Genomic DNA, 17,931 nt, shown 5'->3' on the forward strand with positions numbered 1-17,931 from the left:
TCACGTCAAATGTTCTCCTTTAATATGCGCCACTTTTGCATGTCTCAACGCAATGTGAATCGCTCATCCTGGCAATCCCAGATATATATATCTAGTTTATATCTTCAATAAAGATGGATGCCACTATTCTATACATTGGCAGTTCTGTCTTGAGTCTTGAAAACTACTGATCAAGTATAGGTTATTGCCAACCTGAAGTACTCCAAGTACGATCACCTCGCGTAAATTTTCAGCGAGTACAAACTTCACCGCGATGGAAGCTGGTCTCTGCTGGCTGCGAATCGGTGCGCCATTTGGTCTTGCGGGAATCTGCAGCGTTTGAAAAATCTGGTACCGTACCTAAAAAATCTTTTAGTTCGGATTTTATTTGTATATTTTAATCTCTCAATGCATCGCCATCAGGACTATACGTGTCTCTACCATAACTTAGCCCAGCTCATGGTGCAGGCCACTACTTGATAATTTTATAGTCTTTTGGTGTGGTGTGTCAGGCTTATGGTTCTTAGGCCATCGCTCCATGCAGCAGATACTTCACAGCAAGTCTATAAAAGGAGCTAGTAGTGTGGTAGTGGTCGACACAAGGCAAATCGAATAAACTGCCCGCAATGGAGGTTTCATTATCCTTTTGTTTCGTTGTCCTGTCAACGCTACTAGCCATTTGGTTGTTGAAGCTCTTCGTCTCCGGCGGAAACACCAAACCTGAAAAGTCTCTGAAGCCTCCTGGGCCATGGACTCTCCCGATCATCGGCAGTCTCCACCACCTCATCAGCACCCTCCCACACCACAAGATTAGAGAGCTGTCTCGCCGTCACGGGCCTGTGATGTCCATCAAGCTCGGGGAAGTGCCCGTAGTCGTTGTCTCCAGTGCCGAGGCGGCCGAGCTGGTGCTCAAGACAAACGATCCCTTGTTCGGGAGCCGGCCGAGCAGCCCGACAATGGAAATCGCCACCCGTGGCGGAAAGGGCATCGTCTTGGCCCCTTACGGCGAGCGGTGGCGCCAAGTCCGCAAAGTCTGCACCGTGGAGCTCCTCAGCGCCAAGCAGGTGAAGCGCATGGAGGGTATCCGGACTAAGGAGTTGGGAAACCTCCTACGCTTCATCACTGAATCCAGTAGGGATGATGCCACCATCAACGTTAGCGACAAGGTAGCTTCACTTACCAACCATCTGGTCACAGTTGGGGTTTTTGGCGGCAAGTTCACACGGCAGGATGAGTACTTGCACGAGTTGGACAAAACCATGGAGCTTATTAGCGGCTTCGCCCTCCTCGACCTGTTCCCATCCTGGTGGCTGCTTCGCTGGATCAGCAACAGCGAGCGCCATGTAAGGAGGAGCTGTCGCCGTCTCGAAGGCATGGTGGCCGACATTATCAACGAGCGCAAGGCAGTGCGATCTGCCAGCTACAGTGCCCGCAGCACCGACGACGAGGACCTGCTGGATGTACTGCTCAGGTTGCAGGAGGAGGACTCACTGGCATTCACTCTAACCACAGAGATTATAGGCGCTGTCTTGTCGGTGAGTATTTTTATTTCTATTTACTAATGTGAATTCCTCATGACAATGGTGGTTAATTAGATCCTCGCTTCCATAATAGTAGTACTCATTAGTAAATAGGATACTGTTGTAATCAATATAAATACATTAATTGTAACAACATCTTATATTATGGGACGTTTGGAGTAATTGTTAATCCTTGTCGCGATGCCATGATCACTTCAAGGTTAGATAGATGTATTAACTCTTAATTTTTTAATCTCTGCATGGAATAGCAGAAAATTTTGCATCCTAGGTTCCACACGAAACACAGAGTTGCCAGATTCATCAATTGGGACTCTTTGGTTAGGCTTATTACTGGTTTTATTTTTCATTTTTGGCTTATAAGCCACAAAAGCATCTAAGTAGGTACTTTTGACTTTAGCTTCTAGCTTTCGACTAGATGTTTCTATATGATGAAATAGGAAAAAAGATAAAATCAAAATGACCTATTTAGATGCTTTTGTGACTTATAAGACTTTTTGTTGTAACTTCCTCTCCCACTCCCTCAATGTTGGCTTCCTAGAAAAAACAAAACAAATAGTTAAATACATGAATATATTTATGCTTTTGTTCACTTTAAACTTATATTTTCTACTTCCTTGTATTTGATTATGGGTGTATGCCACTACCATCATCTCTAGGACATATTTGGCGCTGCCACCCATACCACATCATCTGTTTTGGAGTGGACTATGTCGGAGCTAGTCAACCACCCCGAAGCTATGTCAAGGGCACAATTAGAGGTCCGTAAGGTCCTAGGCGAAGGTCGATCAGTTATTAACAATTTTGACCTTGCTGAAATCCCCTTCATTCGCATGGTTATCAAAGAGACTCTGAGGATGCATCCACCCGCCCCTCTACTCCCCCGCCTCACAAGGGAGGATTCCAAAATTATGGGTTATGACCTGCTTGAAGGCACCAACGTATGCATTAATGTCTTCGCAATTTCAAGAGATCCAAAGTACTGGGAAAATCCTGAAGAGTTTAAACCCGAGAGGTTTGAGAACAGCAACAAAGATTACTATGGAACACATTTTGACTTCACTCCCTTCGGGGCTGGACGGCGCCAGTGCCCTGGGATCCAGTTCAGCTCATCAGTCATGGAGGTTATACTAGCCAACTTGCTATATCACTTTGATTGGATGCTCCCTGATGGAGCTTCAATTGACATGTCCGAGAAATTTGGGTTGGCTGTGGGCAAAAAGCATGCCCTGAAACTTAAAGCAATTCCATACGTGGTTAAAAGTCATGCAGCTGAAGCGACCCAGTAAACTTGAATCTCTACATGGCAAATGTATGATGACACATGTCCAAGTCCAGCGCATGATCATATTAATGCGCTTTACATTTATGTTTTCTCATGGACCTTTGTTGGCTTTTTTCAGTTTATTCATTATGCGGTACTTTATTTAGTAAATCAATAAAGTTGGTTTGGTTATTCGAAATTTTTAGGCCCATCTATATTTTGAAATATTATGGTGTTGTAACGCTATGTTCTGTTATCTTTAGTAATAAAAAATACAATAGGGGGTGTTTGGTACATAAAATAACCGGACTAATGTTTGATACGTTAAAAAAACCTTCCTCCCCGGTTCGTCCTTCTCCTTAGCTAAAACTGGATCTCGAGCGTTTCGTTCGTCTCTTTTCAGTTAAACCGGATCGGGGTGTACGTAAAAATAACCTGGTCGATCAGCCTCCCTATGCTTCGTACGTGAAGAAACCCGTAACTTATGTTTGGTATGTGCAGAAAAATTGTTCATCCGTGCTAAAAGTCTTCCAACTCCAGTACGTACGTGGCCCGTCCCACTCCCACGTACCACGCGTCTCCGGAAAAACCGGACGTTATCCAGCGTGTTTGACCCTGATTGGAACTGGGAGTCGTTTGACATCGCCTTTTAATCAAGGGTCGTCTTCCAGATGAGTCCGTCCCGCCGTGGCGCCGATCGCCGCCGGGTGGTCTTCCAGATGTAGATGCATGTGTGAGTCCTCGCTCGCGCACGCAAGTACCGGCCGTTGGCCTCGGAGGTATACGCTGTAGCGATCTGGTTTTCTTGATTTCGTGCTTCGGCTCACTTGTCATACACAGCTACCGAATAAATTATAAATTGCAGGATATATATTTAGGCGCGGGAGGACAATGTCACGCAGCGCAGTTATCTACAACATCGACTAGACAATAATGAATGGAAGCCAGGTTAATTAGCGTCATGTGCTTTTCTGATACAGTTTTGTTCTTTTCGAAATGGGGATATACCCGGCTTCTGCATCATCATGATGCGCACGGCCTTTTATTAAATAAAAATCACGATCTTTAAGGTTTACAGCTCACACATCGCCAAGTATTGATACAAAAATCAACCAGCGAACATAGTATGACTACACATCAAACTAGCCTCCTAGCATGTCGTCAGCCAGCCTGGCACAAGATATCCTGAGCGATCATCTGGAGCCGTGTGCATCCAGAAGCCATGGCATCCCGCTGTCCCTGTGGCGAAAGGAGGGACCAAAGCTGGACCCAATGTGCCACCATATGGATAACCTGCAAAAAGTGAAAGAAATGTTTCTTGTTAAAGATAATATCATTTATGACCCTCCATATAGACCAACATAAGGCCGACACCCCAATCCGGATAAAAGCTTTCGATTGTCTATCTACTCCATTTAACCAATTAACAAACATATTAATAATATTTGATGGAGGTGGAAGATCATAAGTGAAATTACCTGTACGCCAAAGAAGTTTAGCTAAAGGGCAATCAATAAAAAGATGTTGGATGGTCTCCTGCTCCCCACAAAAAACACATCTCTTACATCCATTCCAGTTCCTCTTTGCTAAATTATCATTATTTAACAGAACCTTGTTGCTTAAAAACCACATAAAAATCTTTATCTTTAGGGAAACTTTAACCTTCCAGAGATACTTTCTCAAAAAAGGGGTATGGTCATTCATAAGATCTTCATACATAGACTTAACCGTAAACAACCCATTAGATGTCAAATCCCACTTAAAACATCATTATCTTCATTCAAATTTACCCTGATCAATTTTCGACATAATTGTAACCATGAAATCCACTTATTACCATTTAGCACCCTACGAAAAGTAATGTTCAGAGGGGTTTGTGCCAACACATGAGCAACTGTAACATTCTTGTGATGAACAATATTATACAAAGACGGATACTGGTGAGCAAGCTATGTTTTTCCTAACCAAGCATCTTCCCAAAAACGAGCACTCCTCCCGTTTCCCACTTGGAAGTAACCTCTATAAAAAAAACTCCCTCTTGACTCCCAACAATCCCTTCCAAAAGAAAGACTCAGTAGGCTTAGCCTGCACCCCAGATAGTGTCATCTGTCGTAGGTATTTATTTTTGAGCAACTCTTGCCACACCCCTTCTTCATTCATTAAGTTAAAGAGCCATTTACTCAATAAGCATTTATTCTTAATTTCTAGAACCTCAATACCTAAACCCCCTTGATCTTTGGGTCGACATACGATACTCCACTTTGTGAGTCTATATTTTCCTTTATTCTCACCAGATTGCCTAAAAAACCAAGATCGATAGTAGTTCAGATGTTTCCTTACCCCAACAGGTATTTGTAGGAAAGCCAACATAAACATAGGTAAGCTAGTTAGAACTTAATTAATAAGAACTAACCTATCACCATAGGATAATAATTTCCCTTTCCAACATCCTAATTTACTCTCATATCGGATTTCCACCGGATACCAATCAGAATTCCTAAGTTTTCTGTAATGGATAGAAACACCCAAGTATCTAAAGGGAAGTGTTCCAGCGTCACACCCAAAGATATGCCTGTACTGGTCTTCCTCTTCCTTGGCCTTTCCAAAGGAGAAAAAAATACTTTTATGAAAATTAATCTTAACTCCTGATAATTCTTCAAACAAACAAATAATTAATTTCATATTAACTGCTTTCTGGAGGTCATGTTCCAAAAAAAAGGATCGTATCATCAGCATATTGTAGCCTAGAAAGACCACCCTCAACAAGATGGGGAATAAGTCCTCCTATTTGACCATCCTCTTTTGCTCTCTCAATTAAAATGGCAAGCATGTCAACTGCAATATTGAACAACATTGGAGACAAAGGGTCCCCTTGCCGCAATATTTTTTTTTGTCTGGAAATAATGACCAATATCATCATTTACCTTAACACCGACACTCCCTCCTTGAACAAACTGTTGGACTATGTTCCCCCACTCTGCAGCAAAATCTTTCATTCTCAAGGTTTGTTGCAGAAAGGGCCATTTTACTTTGTCATAAGCCTTTTCAAAATCTATTTTAAACAACACCCCATCAATTTTCTTATTATGAAGCTCATGAATTGTTGCATGTAAAATGACCACCCCTTCTAAAATATTTCTTCCGGGCATAAAGGCTGATTATGTCGGTTTTATAACTCTTGGGGCAATCCCAAATATGTTATTTGTACCAGCCTTAGTAAATATTTTGAAACATATATTTAATAAACAAATAGGTCTATATTGTTGTATTTGTACCGCATCCTCCTTTTTGGGTAAAAGTGTTATAACGCCAAAATTCAGCTTGTATAAGGGAAACTCCCCATTACTAAACTGAACAAATAAATCCATCAAATCATCTTTTATTACTTCCCAAAACTTTTGATAAAACTCCGCCAGAAAATCATCCGGTCCAGGAGCTTTATTGACCTCCATCTGTGAGATTGCCTCAAAGACCTCCTCTTCAGTAAAAGGAGCTGTCAAGATCTCATTTTCTTCCGCTGAAATTTGCGGAATATCATGTACCACCTCCTCCATTAAAGATATATTACTTGGCACCGGTGTCCCAAATAATTTCTTATAGAATTCAGTGATATAGATTTTCAGATTATCTTCCCCCACAATAGTTCGCTCTTGTTGCTCCAATTGGAAAATTTTCTTCTTACGGTGTTTACCATTTGCTATCAAATGAAAGTATCTCGTATTATTGCCCCCCTCCTGAATATGTTTGACTTCCGCTCTTTGAGCCCATTTAGACTCCTCATCCCTTCTTAGTTTATTTAGGCTCTCATTTGCTTTCTTTAATTGTTCTTTTTCATTTGAACTCAATGGATTTGTTTCCGCTTTCAAATCTAACTGATCAATGATATGTAGCAATCTCTCTTTTTCTTGTTTATATTTTCCACTTTGATTTTTTCCCACCCCTTAAGAAATCTTCTTATATGTCTCAATTTATTCAACCAAGTATCCATCGGATTCGCTCCCACTAAAACTGATTTCCACTCCTTTACTATCATATCAAAAAAACCTCTTATCGCAACCAATGTAACTCAAAAGAGAATTTTGAATTATTACCCAGATGTGCTTTCACCCCTAAATCAATAAGTATTGGAGTATGATCTGAATCAGCTCTAGTCAAAGCTCTAACTGTTACTAAAGGAAATTTCTGTTCCCAAGAGATGGATGCTAGCACTCTATCAAGCTTCTCATATGTAGGTTCATCACGACGACTCGCCCACGTAAATTGTCTCCCCGTAAGTGATATTTCACGTAAATTTAAGTGCTTAATAATTGCATTAAAGACAAATTTTTTCTTCCCTTTTCGGTATAATATTGAAATCACCCCTATCAATATAGGTAGTGTTTCGGATTCACAAGTTCTTACCAATTCAGCCAAAAATTCAGCTTTGTGCGTATCTTGGGCAGCCCCATAGACCGGCACCAAAACCCATTCAAATTCATCTCTCTTGCATTTAACATGAAGTTTGACACAAAAGTCACCCGTGCTAACCTTTAATACCTGAAGCGTATCTGAGTTAATTCACACTAGAATACCCCCAGAACGACCATGTGGTGGTAGACAAAACCAAACAAAATTATATCCCGCAGCAAGTTGATTCAAAAAAGGTATAGAGAAGTTAGATCTCCCAGTCTCCAACAAGGCTATAAAATCTAACTTATGCTCTCTAATTTCCTCTTTGACAAACAAATGCTTAGCAGTATCCCCAAACCCCCCCGGATTCCAATTTATACCTTTAATATTCTGCATTAAGAAAAATGGTTTTTAATTCTTTTCCTCGAACTCTTACGGATATTGTTGGTATCATAAACTTTTTTCTGCCTTGTTTTCCTTTCTCTCACGGGCGGCTTAAGAGTCTCAACAGGATCCTCTACCCCCAACAGGGCATCGTCCTCCTCTACCAAATCCTCACGAAGAGTAGAAACTTTTGACATCACAAGTGTAGACAAGCCCTCTTCCTCACTCATATGCGCACTCTTATTTTTTTGCAACATTGTAAAAATTCGTTCCTCCTCTAGCAATTTAATTCCCTTAATAGATTTAGCCATATCCCCCTCCGATAAACCTAACGATACTCCTAACCGCTCATCTCTATGACTAATTTCAACATCCAGGATATTAATAATAGAAAATTTTTGGAACAGAAGATTTACCTGGACTACAAGAAGCCCCATGCATCTGTGTGTTCCTCATTGCCTTCTCCATCTGAGTCATATCCACATCTGCTCTGGTTCCCAATCTGGCGCTAGACCTGACTTCGGTGGAAGCCTTTGGAATCCCCCCAAAAGCGATAATATCCTCCAAAGTTGGTTGAGGTGGTGTAATTGGTGAACTCTCCAATAAAGATAAAGACAACGTGGGTATTGTTTTATTTGATGAATCGGAAACATGGGAAGGAGACTCACCATTAATCTCCACAGATTAGGCATCCCCCACCATCCCTTGAAGACCCATGCTATGCACCCCATCCATAGTATTCATTTTGAGAAAACCCGGAGCTCCATCTTTTGGTTGATCCAACGAGTCAGCCATTGAAAACAACCACCTGCATCATCGGTATAATTCTCATAAGATACAATTCTTGATGAAATAGTTGCCCCCTCCGGCTCAAATGAATTCAAAACCTTATTTAAATTAAAACAATCTGTAACCATACCTATGTGTACACTACCCTGGTGCACAGAAGATCCCAACGGATTTGATCCAAATTCACCAATCATCAGCTCATCATTGCCATCATTGCTCGATCATTGCCGCATCCAGTCAACACTGGCGCCACCAGGAGATCATTGCGAGGTAGGATCTTCTGCAGCATTGGAGATCATCGTGGCACAGCTGGCTTGCACGCAACCTTCACGGAGGATCCAGCCTGGGGAGCTATCGCAGCCGACCGCGTCCCCCCCCCCCCCCGTGACTGCTGTCACCCGCCTGGCTCGCTGCGACGTGCGCCGTGGTTGCCCGTTCTGCCGACTTGTCGACGCTGCCACCAGCATCGGGTAGAAGTGGGCCAGGCTGTTGTTCGACAACAATGAATGGGAGAACTGCAGTGCTGCACTGCTCCCCATGCTGGCATGCCTGCCGCCCGCGCTATCCATTGGCGCCAGTTGGCCCACTCTGCTGCTCCACTGCAACGCCCAGTGGCAGCTGCTGAGCGCGCGTCCCAAGGCCCGACCAGCCACAATCCGTAGCAGATGTATTGCCACCATCATCTACATGAAAATCAGCAGCAAAACTGTCTTTTAGCAACGTAAAATGAACATGAGATAAAGACCTACAAAATAGCTCATTCTTTCCCGAATTTGATTTAAAAGGAGGAATACCTGGATTATTAAGCTGTATATTCATTGTACCGATCTGAATTGCATCTATGGTCTGTATTTTCTCTTGCATCCCTTCAACTCCATTATGCACATGTGAATCATCATTTCCATTATTATTGGAATTTTCATCTGTTTCATGCCCTTTTTGATCCATGTCCATAGAATGCCCACCATCAATATTCCCTTGATCATGGTGTGCATCACCATTCCCATCATTACCATCAGTGCCATTAGTAGCATCAACCATGTTGACCTCCTGAGATCCTTGGACTGGCTCTACTTCAAAATGGATTTTTAAAAACCCCCTCCTAATAAACACATCACTGTCTGCAGGAATAAGTCTACTGTCCAAGCAACCAATCTTGGTCCTAAGTGCCTTGTTCTTGCGGGTAAATGCCATGTCCACATCTATTAGAAAAGCCAATGTTTTGTGTGATCGATGTAAAAAGATAAAACATATCTCACAAAAAACCTTATTTTTATCACCATAATTTATCTTTTTTACACAGCCCAAATAACAAGTCAATTTTTTATGAAAAACCTTTATGCGCATGTCGCATGTGAAGATGTAAAGCGATTTTTCGTTTGAATTTTTGTGACATTTTGAAATGTATCAAAAATACATCTAAAAATAAAGGAAGCATATGCATCCAAGAGCTAAAACACCACTCATCCTAAACGTGATATTTCATAGGGATTTCTATTTCCGTGCCCTTGGGTCCTTAGTTTTACTCAGTTTTCCCCAGCTCCTTAGTTTTTCCTCAGTTTTCCCCAAGCCCTTGTCTGAACCCCGCAGAAGGAGCTCGGACGGGAGGATTCCCGTTTAGTTGACCGTTTCGTGCTGACGTGTGGGGCCGCGTCGCGTGGGGCTGGTAGAAAGGGACCGCGTGGGATAGGACGAGACCGCGTTTGGTTGTATGTGAGCAGGAGATGGGTTCTGTTTCTCTCGGCCCAAATTGGCATTTTTAAGAGCATATTTTTCCCCTCTTTCTATCTTTGTCTTTTTTCACCAAATTAGTATCAAATCTAGAGAAGCTTCCATTTCTGTCTTTCTTCAATTATTTGTGCCTTTTGACCCTCGTTTTTGCCCAATATGGCAGCAAATCTAGTACTCCCTCTGGTCAATATTAATGACCTTGCCTATCTTGGTTCATATGTACTCCCTTCGTGCATGTATATAAGACGTTTTGGTTTTTTCTTTGATTCATCTACTTAAGTTTGTATCTAGTCTAGTTTTAGTGTGTAGGTTCACTCTTTTTAGTTTAAAGGGATTTCTATTTTCGTGCCATCGGGTCCTTAGTTGTACTCAGTTTTCCCCAGCTCCTTAGTTTTTCCTCAGTTTTCCCCAAGCCCTTGTCTGTAACCCGCAGAAAGAGCTCGGACGGAAGGAATCCCGTTTAGTTGACGTTGGTTGGTGCTGGCAAGTGGGGCCGCTGTTGGTGCCCCGCAGTGGACACGTCTCCACTTATCCAAATCATCGTGGGACCCACAACTTGTCCACGTTAGCGCGCCGGACCCACAGCTTACCCAGGTGACCGTTGCAAAATGGGAGCCCGAGCCAGCCCCGCGCCCGTGCCCGTGCCATTGCTTCCCCTTTCTTTCTCCGCGCCCCATTGTTCTTCTTCTCCGCCAGCGGCAGCCCTTCTCCGGTAGGCGGGTGATGTCTAGTTTCTCTTCGACCTCCCGTTCTTCATGGCCGCAGTATGGACCCGTGCCTTTGACAAGATGCCCTGACTGCCCACGCCGGGAGCCTCCGAAGCGGTCGATCGCGTAAGACGGACGAGAACGGCAACCGTGGACGTGAGTTCGTTGCATGCGAGAGCTTGCCATATAGAGAGGGGGATAAGGTTAGATCTCGCTCCAATTTCTCTGTTTTCTCTCGATTTTGTTGTTATTCCCTCGAATTTGGGATTTAGGGTTCACGTTGTTGTTTTCGGATCTTGAAGAAATGCAGGCATTTCGAGTGGATCGATGTGTACGTTCGAGGCTTCGGTTGCGAGGAATCAATTGGCGCTATTGGGGGCGCAATTTGGGAGGGGGGACTTGTCAGTAGAGAATGCGGCGGAGAGAGGAGCCGTTCCGATTATGCCTAATGCTCCCAATGCAGAACTGGTGGAAGTGAAGGGAGAACTGAAGAAAATGAACAAGCAGTTAAGGCAGCTGATCGAGTTGAAGAAGCAAGCTAACCTGATGGCTGGTTTTTTTTTGTTGTATAATTACGATCGGATTCTTATCATTGCTCACCAGGCGCTAGAAGTTGTTACAAGGGATACCTTACAAATCCATTATTCAGTTACATGTACTTGTAGTTGTTTTCAAAGTTAGTGTGTGCATTCACCGAAATTACCAACTACTAGTCATCAACCCGTGCATCGCACGGGCTCGCTATTTAAATAAGTTGTATTATTTTTGTTTTTAGAGTATATTGATTTGAAATATATGTGTAATTTAATACTATAATTGATGTAGTTCTCATACATTTAATTGTTATTAGTGTCATTTAATTTGGGTTGCAGGGTTTATTAAGAAATTTTTATTTTTTTATAAGAACAATAGGTGATATTATTTATAGATTTTAAAAATAAAATTTATAAAAATAATCTGCGTTTAAGTAGCCACCATTAGTTGAGTTAGAATATTTTTTTTACGTTTGTGAAATAGTGAGCCATTTTTTGACAACTATAATACTATGATAATCCGGCTCCGTATTGTTGATGTAGTTCTCATACATTTAAATGTTATTAGTGTCAACTAATTTGGGTTGCAGGGTTTATTAAGATTTTTTTAATTTTTTGTTGTATGAGAATAGTAGGTGATATTATTTTTCGATTTTTATATGAAAATTTATAAATATAATCTACGTTTAAGTAGCCACCATTAGTTGAGTTGGAAATTTTTATTTTTACGTTTTTGAAATAGTGAGACATCCTTTGACAACCGTAATTCTTTATGAGTGTGGGTCTGGGTGTACATTTTAGCCTTCACTTGTCGTCGTCTACATCTGCCTAACTTTTTATACAGAATATACTCACACTCTTTGTCTCTTGGTCTTCAAATCCCCTTTGTTCTCTCTATTTATTAAATTGAAGCAGCAGTTTCGGCCCTTAGCACCAGATACGCACCATTTGAGATTTATTATGCTCTGATTTTGCATCTTATTGCTCCAGTTTTTGGATCGAGATGCTGGTATGCTACTTGGTGTACGCCGTAGGTAGGGCTTTTGATCCTGGCAGCGATAGTGATGATGTTAGGGATCCGAGCGGGCATGGTGGAGTAGCATAGCTCGATTCTCGGTTTGCATGGAGGTCGGGTGGCAGGATTATAGAGGAGTCGGACCTCCGGCACGGAGCAGCGGTCTTGGAGGAGCAGCTGGCTATTCAGAATCTGGTCCGCTTGAGATTGGATTGTGGAGGCGATGTAGCAGTTTGTTCAGCTCCCTATGTGGCGTTGGGCCCTCTTCTATCCTGCAAGGTATTTTTGCATGTATTGTTGGTTTAAGCTGAAGGTACTTGTTGTTAGGGTGTTCATACTGTTTTGTTCTAGCAGAAATGTGAACATATAGTTCATGGAAGCATGGTAAGCAGTGAAATGCCAATTTTGAAGCAAATTTAGAATTGTTTTCCAATTACATACTGATGTTAATAATAGTACTGAAGGATTTATATAATTCAGTAGCCGGGGAAGGGGCAGTATACAAATCAACTGGTCAGTTGTAGACCTCATCGCTCCTTGCTTCATGTATTTTCCCTTAAATTGTGGGGCAATGTCTAATTCTTATATCATAAGTAGAATAACACTTTTTAGGTTATTCAAACAAAGAACTATTCTATGCATATAATAAAATATCTGATAGAACCATGTTTATATGTAGCCATCTATGAGAACTTTAGAAGGAGTAAAATAAGAAATCTAAGGATTCTTGCACTAAAGGATCTCCTTGTACACAATATTTTTTGCTAAATTATTTTCTTGAGATTCTTCATCTGATATTAGAACTTTGAGTCCATCTCTGCTTGTGACACGTGATACTGTTACATATATAGAGTTGGTCATGTGTGTGAAGACTTGCTTTGGTAAATAGAGTTCAACATTCTTTAGTGACTATCCCTGACTCTTGTTTATCGTCATTGCAAAACAAACTGATATTGGGTACTGCCTCCTCTTCAACACAAACGGCCATTTTGATTCATTGTCACATGTGCCTTCTTAATACCATAACATGCTACCTTGTACAAATGCAAGGTAATTATTACTATTCAGTTTGTACAGAGGTGTCTTTGGTTAATTTGTTGATACTAAATCTTTGCGACTCCCTTAATCAGTAGTTGTGAAAATAACTCATGTACATCCATTGTTTATTCAAGTTTAGAAAACTCAGTTACATCCGAGGAGGAGCAACTTGCAGATGCAGAACGGTCGTGGATGCTTATCGGTTGCCATTTTCTACCTCCATGTCATGCAGGCTTGCGCGTTGGCGCCCCTCCCAGGAACTCTATCTCCAGCGGCGGCGCTCACTGGGATTCGTTAGCTCGCCCAGCTTTCCACCTCTCTCGCCGGTGCCGGTGCCGGTGCTGGTGCCGGTGCCGATGCCGCTGCTCCACCCGTGGGACACAGACGGAGTATCACCCACCTCCTGCGGATGCAGCTCACGTCGACTTCGCACTGGGTGGCAAACCCGCTTTGCACGCTGCCCAGTTCGATGTTGATGCTACGGATTTGACTCCCCATTTGACTTTGCCACGGACGAAGTCCACGTTGTGCCCGCCGCTTATGTTGCGGACGCCCTTGACAATCATGGCGACGACGCGGACGAAGATGGCGCACAGAACTATGCTCAGGTTCTTGCTAACTGCCTTGCAACTTGGATGGCAACAGCAAGTTCACTTTCACTGATGAAATCTGAAACAAAATAGCCTTCAAAGGTCAGTACTACTTTAATATGTGGCATGGTGTTTCAGAGAATTTCAAGCTATTCATGAATTATGTTCGTATGCGTATAACTAATCTTCATCTCTGTATTTGGCATTGCTAATTTCCACACTGTTTCAGAGCTTCGGAAAGTTACATCTTCTCCATCTATTCTACTCATGATGTAAGAATTTACCTCAGGTACCACCTCGTTTCTCTGTATTTTGTGTAGTTTGTCCATAAGTTAGGATAGGTGTGTTGATGATTATTTCCAATCGGTTTCCTTCTTTCCGCTGAAGTAAATCTTCAGGTATATTTACCCAGGCCTCATCTTCTTTATTCCTATTAACCCATCGCCAATCTTCAGAATCCACTCCGCAAATTCTGTGGTCTTCTTTTGGTCCTCTGGAGTATCTGTTAGTGGATTAACACACGTTCTGAGTGAGCTTAAATTCCTTGAAGTGCTTACATTCAATAACGACTAATTCTTAACATGTACAGACATGCCATGAACCAAAAAAAACTATGGTGATATAATTGAAAATCTTTCATTTAACTACTCATTCGGTTATTCCCAGAATGCCTATTCTATGAATTTATGTTTTAAAAATAACAGCGAATGACAAAAATTATGACCATGAATGATGGTATATTCATTACCTGATTCCTGGCGAACTGCATCTAGGAATCATTGTTTACACAAAACTCCATTGAATCTAGAGTATTCTGCTGAGCTCTTCAAATATGCGCGCGTGAAGTGATAACTTTTGCTCATTCACACTAACTTCATTAATCGTCAGAGTGCAGTTTGCAGCTGTCTTAGCTTCTTCACCGGCCCATGCATGCTTCTCTCAATTTCAGTAAACTGCAGTATTCCAGTGCAATACCTGCTTCTCTCGATTTCAGTAAATCTGCAATATTCAAGTGCAATGCTACGTCAGCTCTTCAAATCTGCACATGAGGGAAATATTTTTTTTCTCACTGAAACTAACTTTATTAACCCCAATCTGCTGTTGTTGATGATGCGTTCTTGTAATTTTGTCTGATGCAGAACGGCTACACGGCAGTCGGAGACGTACAGCTTTGCAGCCGAAGACATACCTGGTTCCACGGAGCGGCAGGTCTCGATGTCCACCTGCCCAGACCACCGACCACCCCAGTGCCATCTAGGGTTAGGGATATGTGGACATACGTACAGATCAGAGACTACACATGCACTGTGTTATATGCTGATACAAAGGAAACATATGATGTCGGCCGTCCGGTGAAGTCCGGTGAAGGCGTGCCGTGGAATCGGGAAATCGAGGAGATGATGGGGAGCAGCCATTGCCGGTCTCTTGATGACCGCGTTTGTGCCTTGGTAGGACAGAAACGGTGGAGAGTTTGCGAGGAAGACGTTTTGTTTGCATCCCGTGTGTGGTAGAAGTCCTTAATTAAGGAGGCCTGCACGTGGGATAGAATGCTAGGACTCTTTTCTTTTTCATCCTATGGCTATATATTAGTGAAGGGAAGATCGGATGGTTAATTTTCTTAGTTGTGGAGGATTAACGTGATGGCTCCGTGGGAGTCTCCAATTAGTAAATATAAGATATTCCCTAAAAGAAAAGGAAAGCTAAAGATAGTTGATAATTGTTAGAGGGGTGACAAATAATGCAATCACCGAAATCCGCAAATATGTATGCCTCGTGTTTATACCAAAATTATACAACTTTTAGGCCGTTTCAAAATACCAATACCATATCCCAAACTATATTCCCTAAAAGAAAAGGACAGCTAAAGATAGTTGATAATTGTTAGAGGGGTGACAAATAATGCAATCACCGAAATCCGCAAATATGTATGCCTCATGTTTATAACAAAATTATACCACTTTTAGGCCGTTTCAAAATGGGATCCCTTTCAAAATAGGGTCCCTTCAAAATACCAATACAATATCCCAAACTATATTCTCTAAAAGAAAAGGACAGCTAAAGATAGTTGATAATTGTTAGAGGGGTGACAAATAATGCAATCACCGAAATCCGCAAATATGTATGCCTCATGTTTATAACAAAATTATACCACTTTTAGGCCGTTTCAAAATACCAATACTATATCCCAAACTATATTCCCTAAAAGAAAAGGACAGCTAAAGATAGTTGATAGCAATCACCGAAATCCGCAAATATGTATGCCTCATGTTTATAACAAAATTATACCACTTTTAGGCCGTTTCAAAATACCAATACTATATCCCAAACTATATTCCCTAAAAGAAAAGGACAGCTAAAGATAGTTGATAATTGTTAGAGGGGTGACAAATAATGCAATCACCAAAATCCGCAAATATGTATGCCTCATGTTTATGCCAATACTATATCCCAAACTATATTAAGTGGCAAACTCGTTATTGCACATAAATAGAGGGGTGGGCATTCTCCACCGACAGAGAGAGAGAGGGGTGGCCACGAAGAGAGAGAGAGAGAGAGAGAGAGAGAGGTTGCCACGAAGAGACGGATAGGGGTATACTGCCCGTTAGATCAGTGGATCAACGGTTCGTGGAGTCGATCCGGTGTGACAACGGCTCAACCAATCGGGATAAGTTTGGGCTTCTCGGAGCATTTGTGACAGTACTTGAGGGCAAAACTGAGTAGTACTAAGAATCCAAGGGCACATAAATAGTAAATAGACTAAGGGATTCAAACAAAAGAATTACAAAATGAAAAATGTGTGTTTTGTACAATATAATTCATATTGGGCTACATCAAATTATTTGCAATTCAAATATACATGGGTGTGACAATTATGGCATCATTTAGACAAACTATGTTTTGGGAAAGATGTTTTGCAAAGGGGTTTGGGTGAAAACCAATCATCTTCATAGCTACACCAGTGATTCTGAGAAGTGGCAATTTGTGGTAAAACTTGATTTATATATGTTTGTTAAGGTTTTCTAGGTGGCAGGTTGCGTAGGAAGACTCCATGAGTAGTTGCCACTATGTTTTTATTTTTTTGGATTTTTTTGCGCATGAAATGACTCAATTAGCTATGTTAATCTCATTTGTTGACTCTCCGTTGACCAGCTACTTGAGGGTAAAACTGAGTATATTGCACTTGCCGGTCTAAGTCCTCGGGGGAAAACTGAGTACAGATAAAATTTCTGTATAAGGCCTGAGGTTATAACTGAGTACACCAAACGTCCCAGGGTTAGACTCGTGTAGCGGTGCACGCTGCAGCCGTGCATAGCGGACGCGTGTTGCGGTACACGCCACCTTCGTCTTTATAGAGCCCCTCTTTCTCTCTCGACGCACGTTCTCACTGGCTCACTGCAACCGCCTCTCCTGTCCCATCATCTTCTCCACAACCGAAGAAAAACCCCGAAGAAAACCGCCGGCGATGGAGAAGAATGAGATGCCCATTGTCGGCACATCAGCCGCCGCCCCCGTCCGGGCCCCCTGTCGCTCGCTTCCAACGTAGCGGTCGGCGCATCGGCCACCGCCCCGTCCGGGCCCCCGTCGCTGCTTCCAACGTAGCAGCCGGCGGATCGGCCGCCGCCCCCGTCCAGGCCCCTGTCCCTGCTTCCAACGTAGCAGCCGGCGGATCGGCCGCCGCCCCCGTCCAGGCCCCTGTCGCTGCTTCCAACGTAGCAGCCGGCACATCGGCCGCCGCCACCGTCCAGTCCCCCGTCGCTTGGGACCCGTACGAACCAGTGCAATACGACGCGCCAGAGAACCCCTACGACACCAACATCATCGACAACGAGCCGGAGGTAACCCTTTGTTCCCTTGTTCTTATCTCATTTCAATCATTTTGTGTTAGATCTAGCGTTATTATGGTTCGTCTGTTCCTAGTTCAATCCTTTTGTGTTAGATCTTGCGTTATTACTGTTCGTTTGTTCCTAGTTCGA

At 42.5% G+C, this 17,931-nt stretch overlaps 1 protein-coding gene across 1 annotated transcript; it reads left to right on the forward strand.

Annotated features, from left to right (window-relative positions):
* The first annotated feature begins 602 nt into the window (after window positions 1-602).
* Window positions 603-12,352, forward strand: LOC124649430 (desmethyl-deoxy-podophyllotoxin synthase-like). Its single transcript, XM_047189075.1, has 4 exons — window positions 603-1,514; window positions 2,177-2,770; window positions 10,700-10,717; window positions 12,305-12,352. Exons 1-4 carry the CDS (start codon window positions 606-608, stop codon window positions 12,350-12,352), a joined length of 1,569 nt encoding a protein of 522 aa, XP_047045031.1. The 5' UTR covers window positions 603-605.
* The last annotated feature ends 5,579 nt before the right edge of the window (window positions 12,353-17,931 follow it).

Source organism: Lolium rigidum, chromosome 1 (assembly GCF_022539505.1).
Source record: "Lolium rigidum isolate FL_2022 chromosome 1, APGP_CSIRO_Lrig_0.1, whole genome shotgun sequence".
Taxonomy (NCBI): domain Eukaryota; kingdom Viridiplantae; phylum Streptophyta; class Magnoliopsida; order Poales; family Poaceae; genus Lolium; species Lolium rigidum.

Coding starts and splice junctions, on each gene's coding strand:
- LOC124649430 (XM_047189075.1), top strand. CDS start 606: ATGGAGGTTTCATTATCCTTTTGTTTCGTTGTCCTGTCAACGCTACTA. Junction 1,515..2,176: donor TTATAGGCGCTGTCTTGTCG/GTGAGTATTTTT, acceptor CATCATCTCTAG/GACATATTTGGCGCTGCCAC.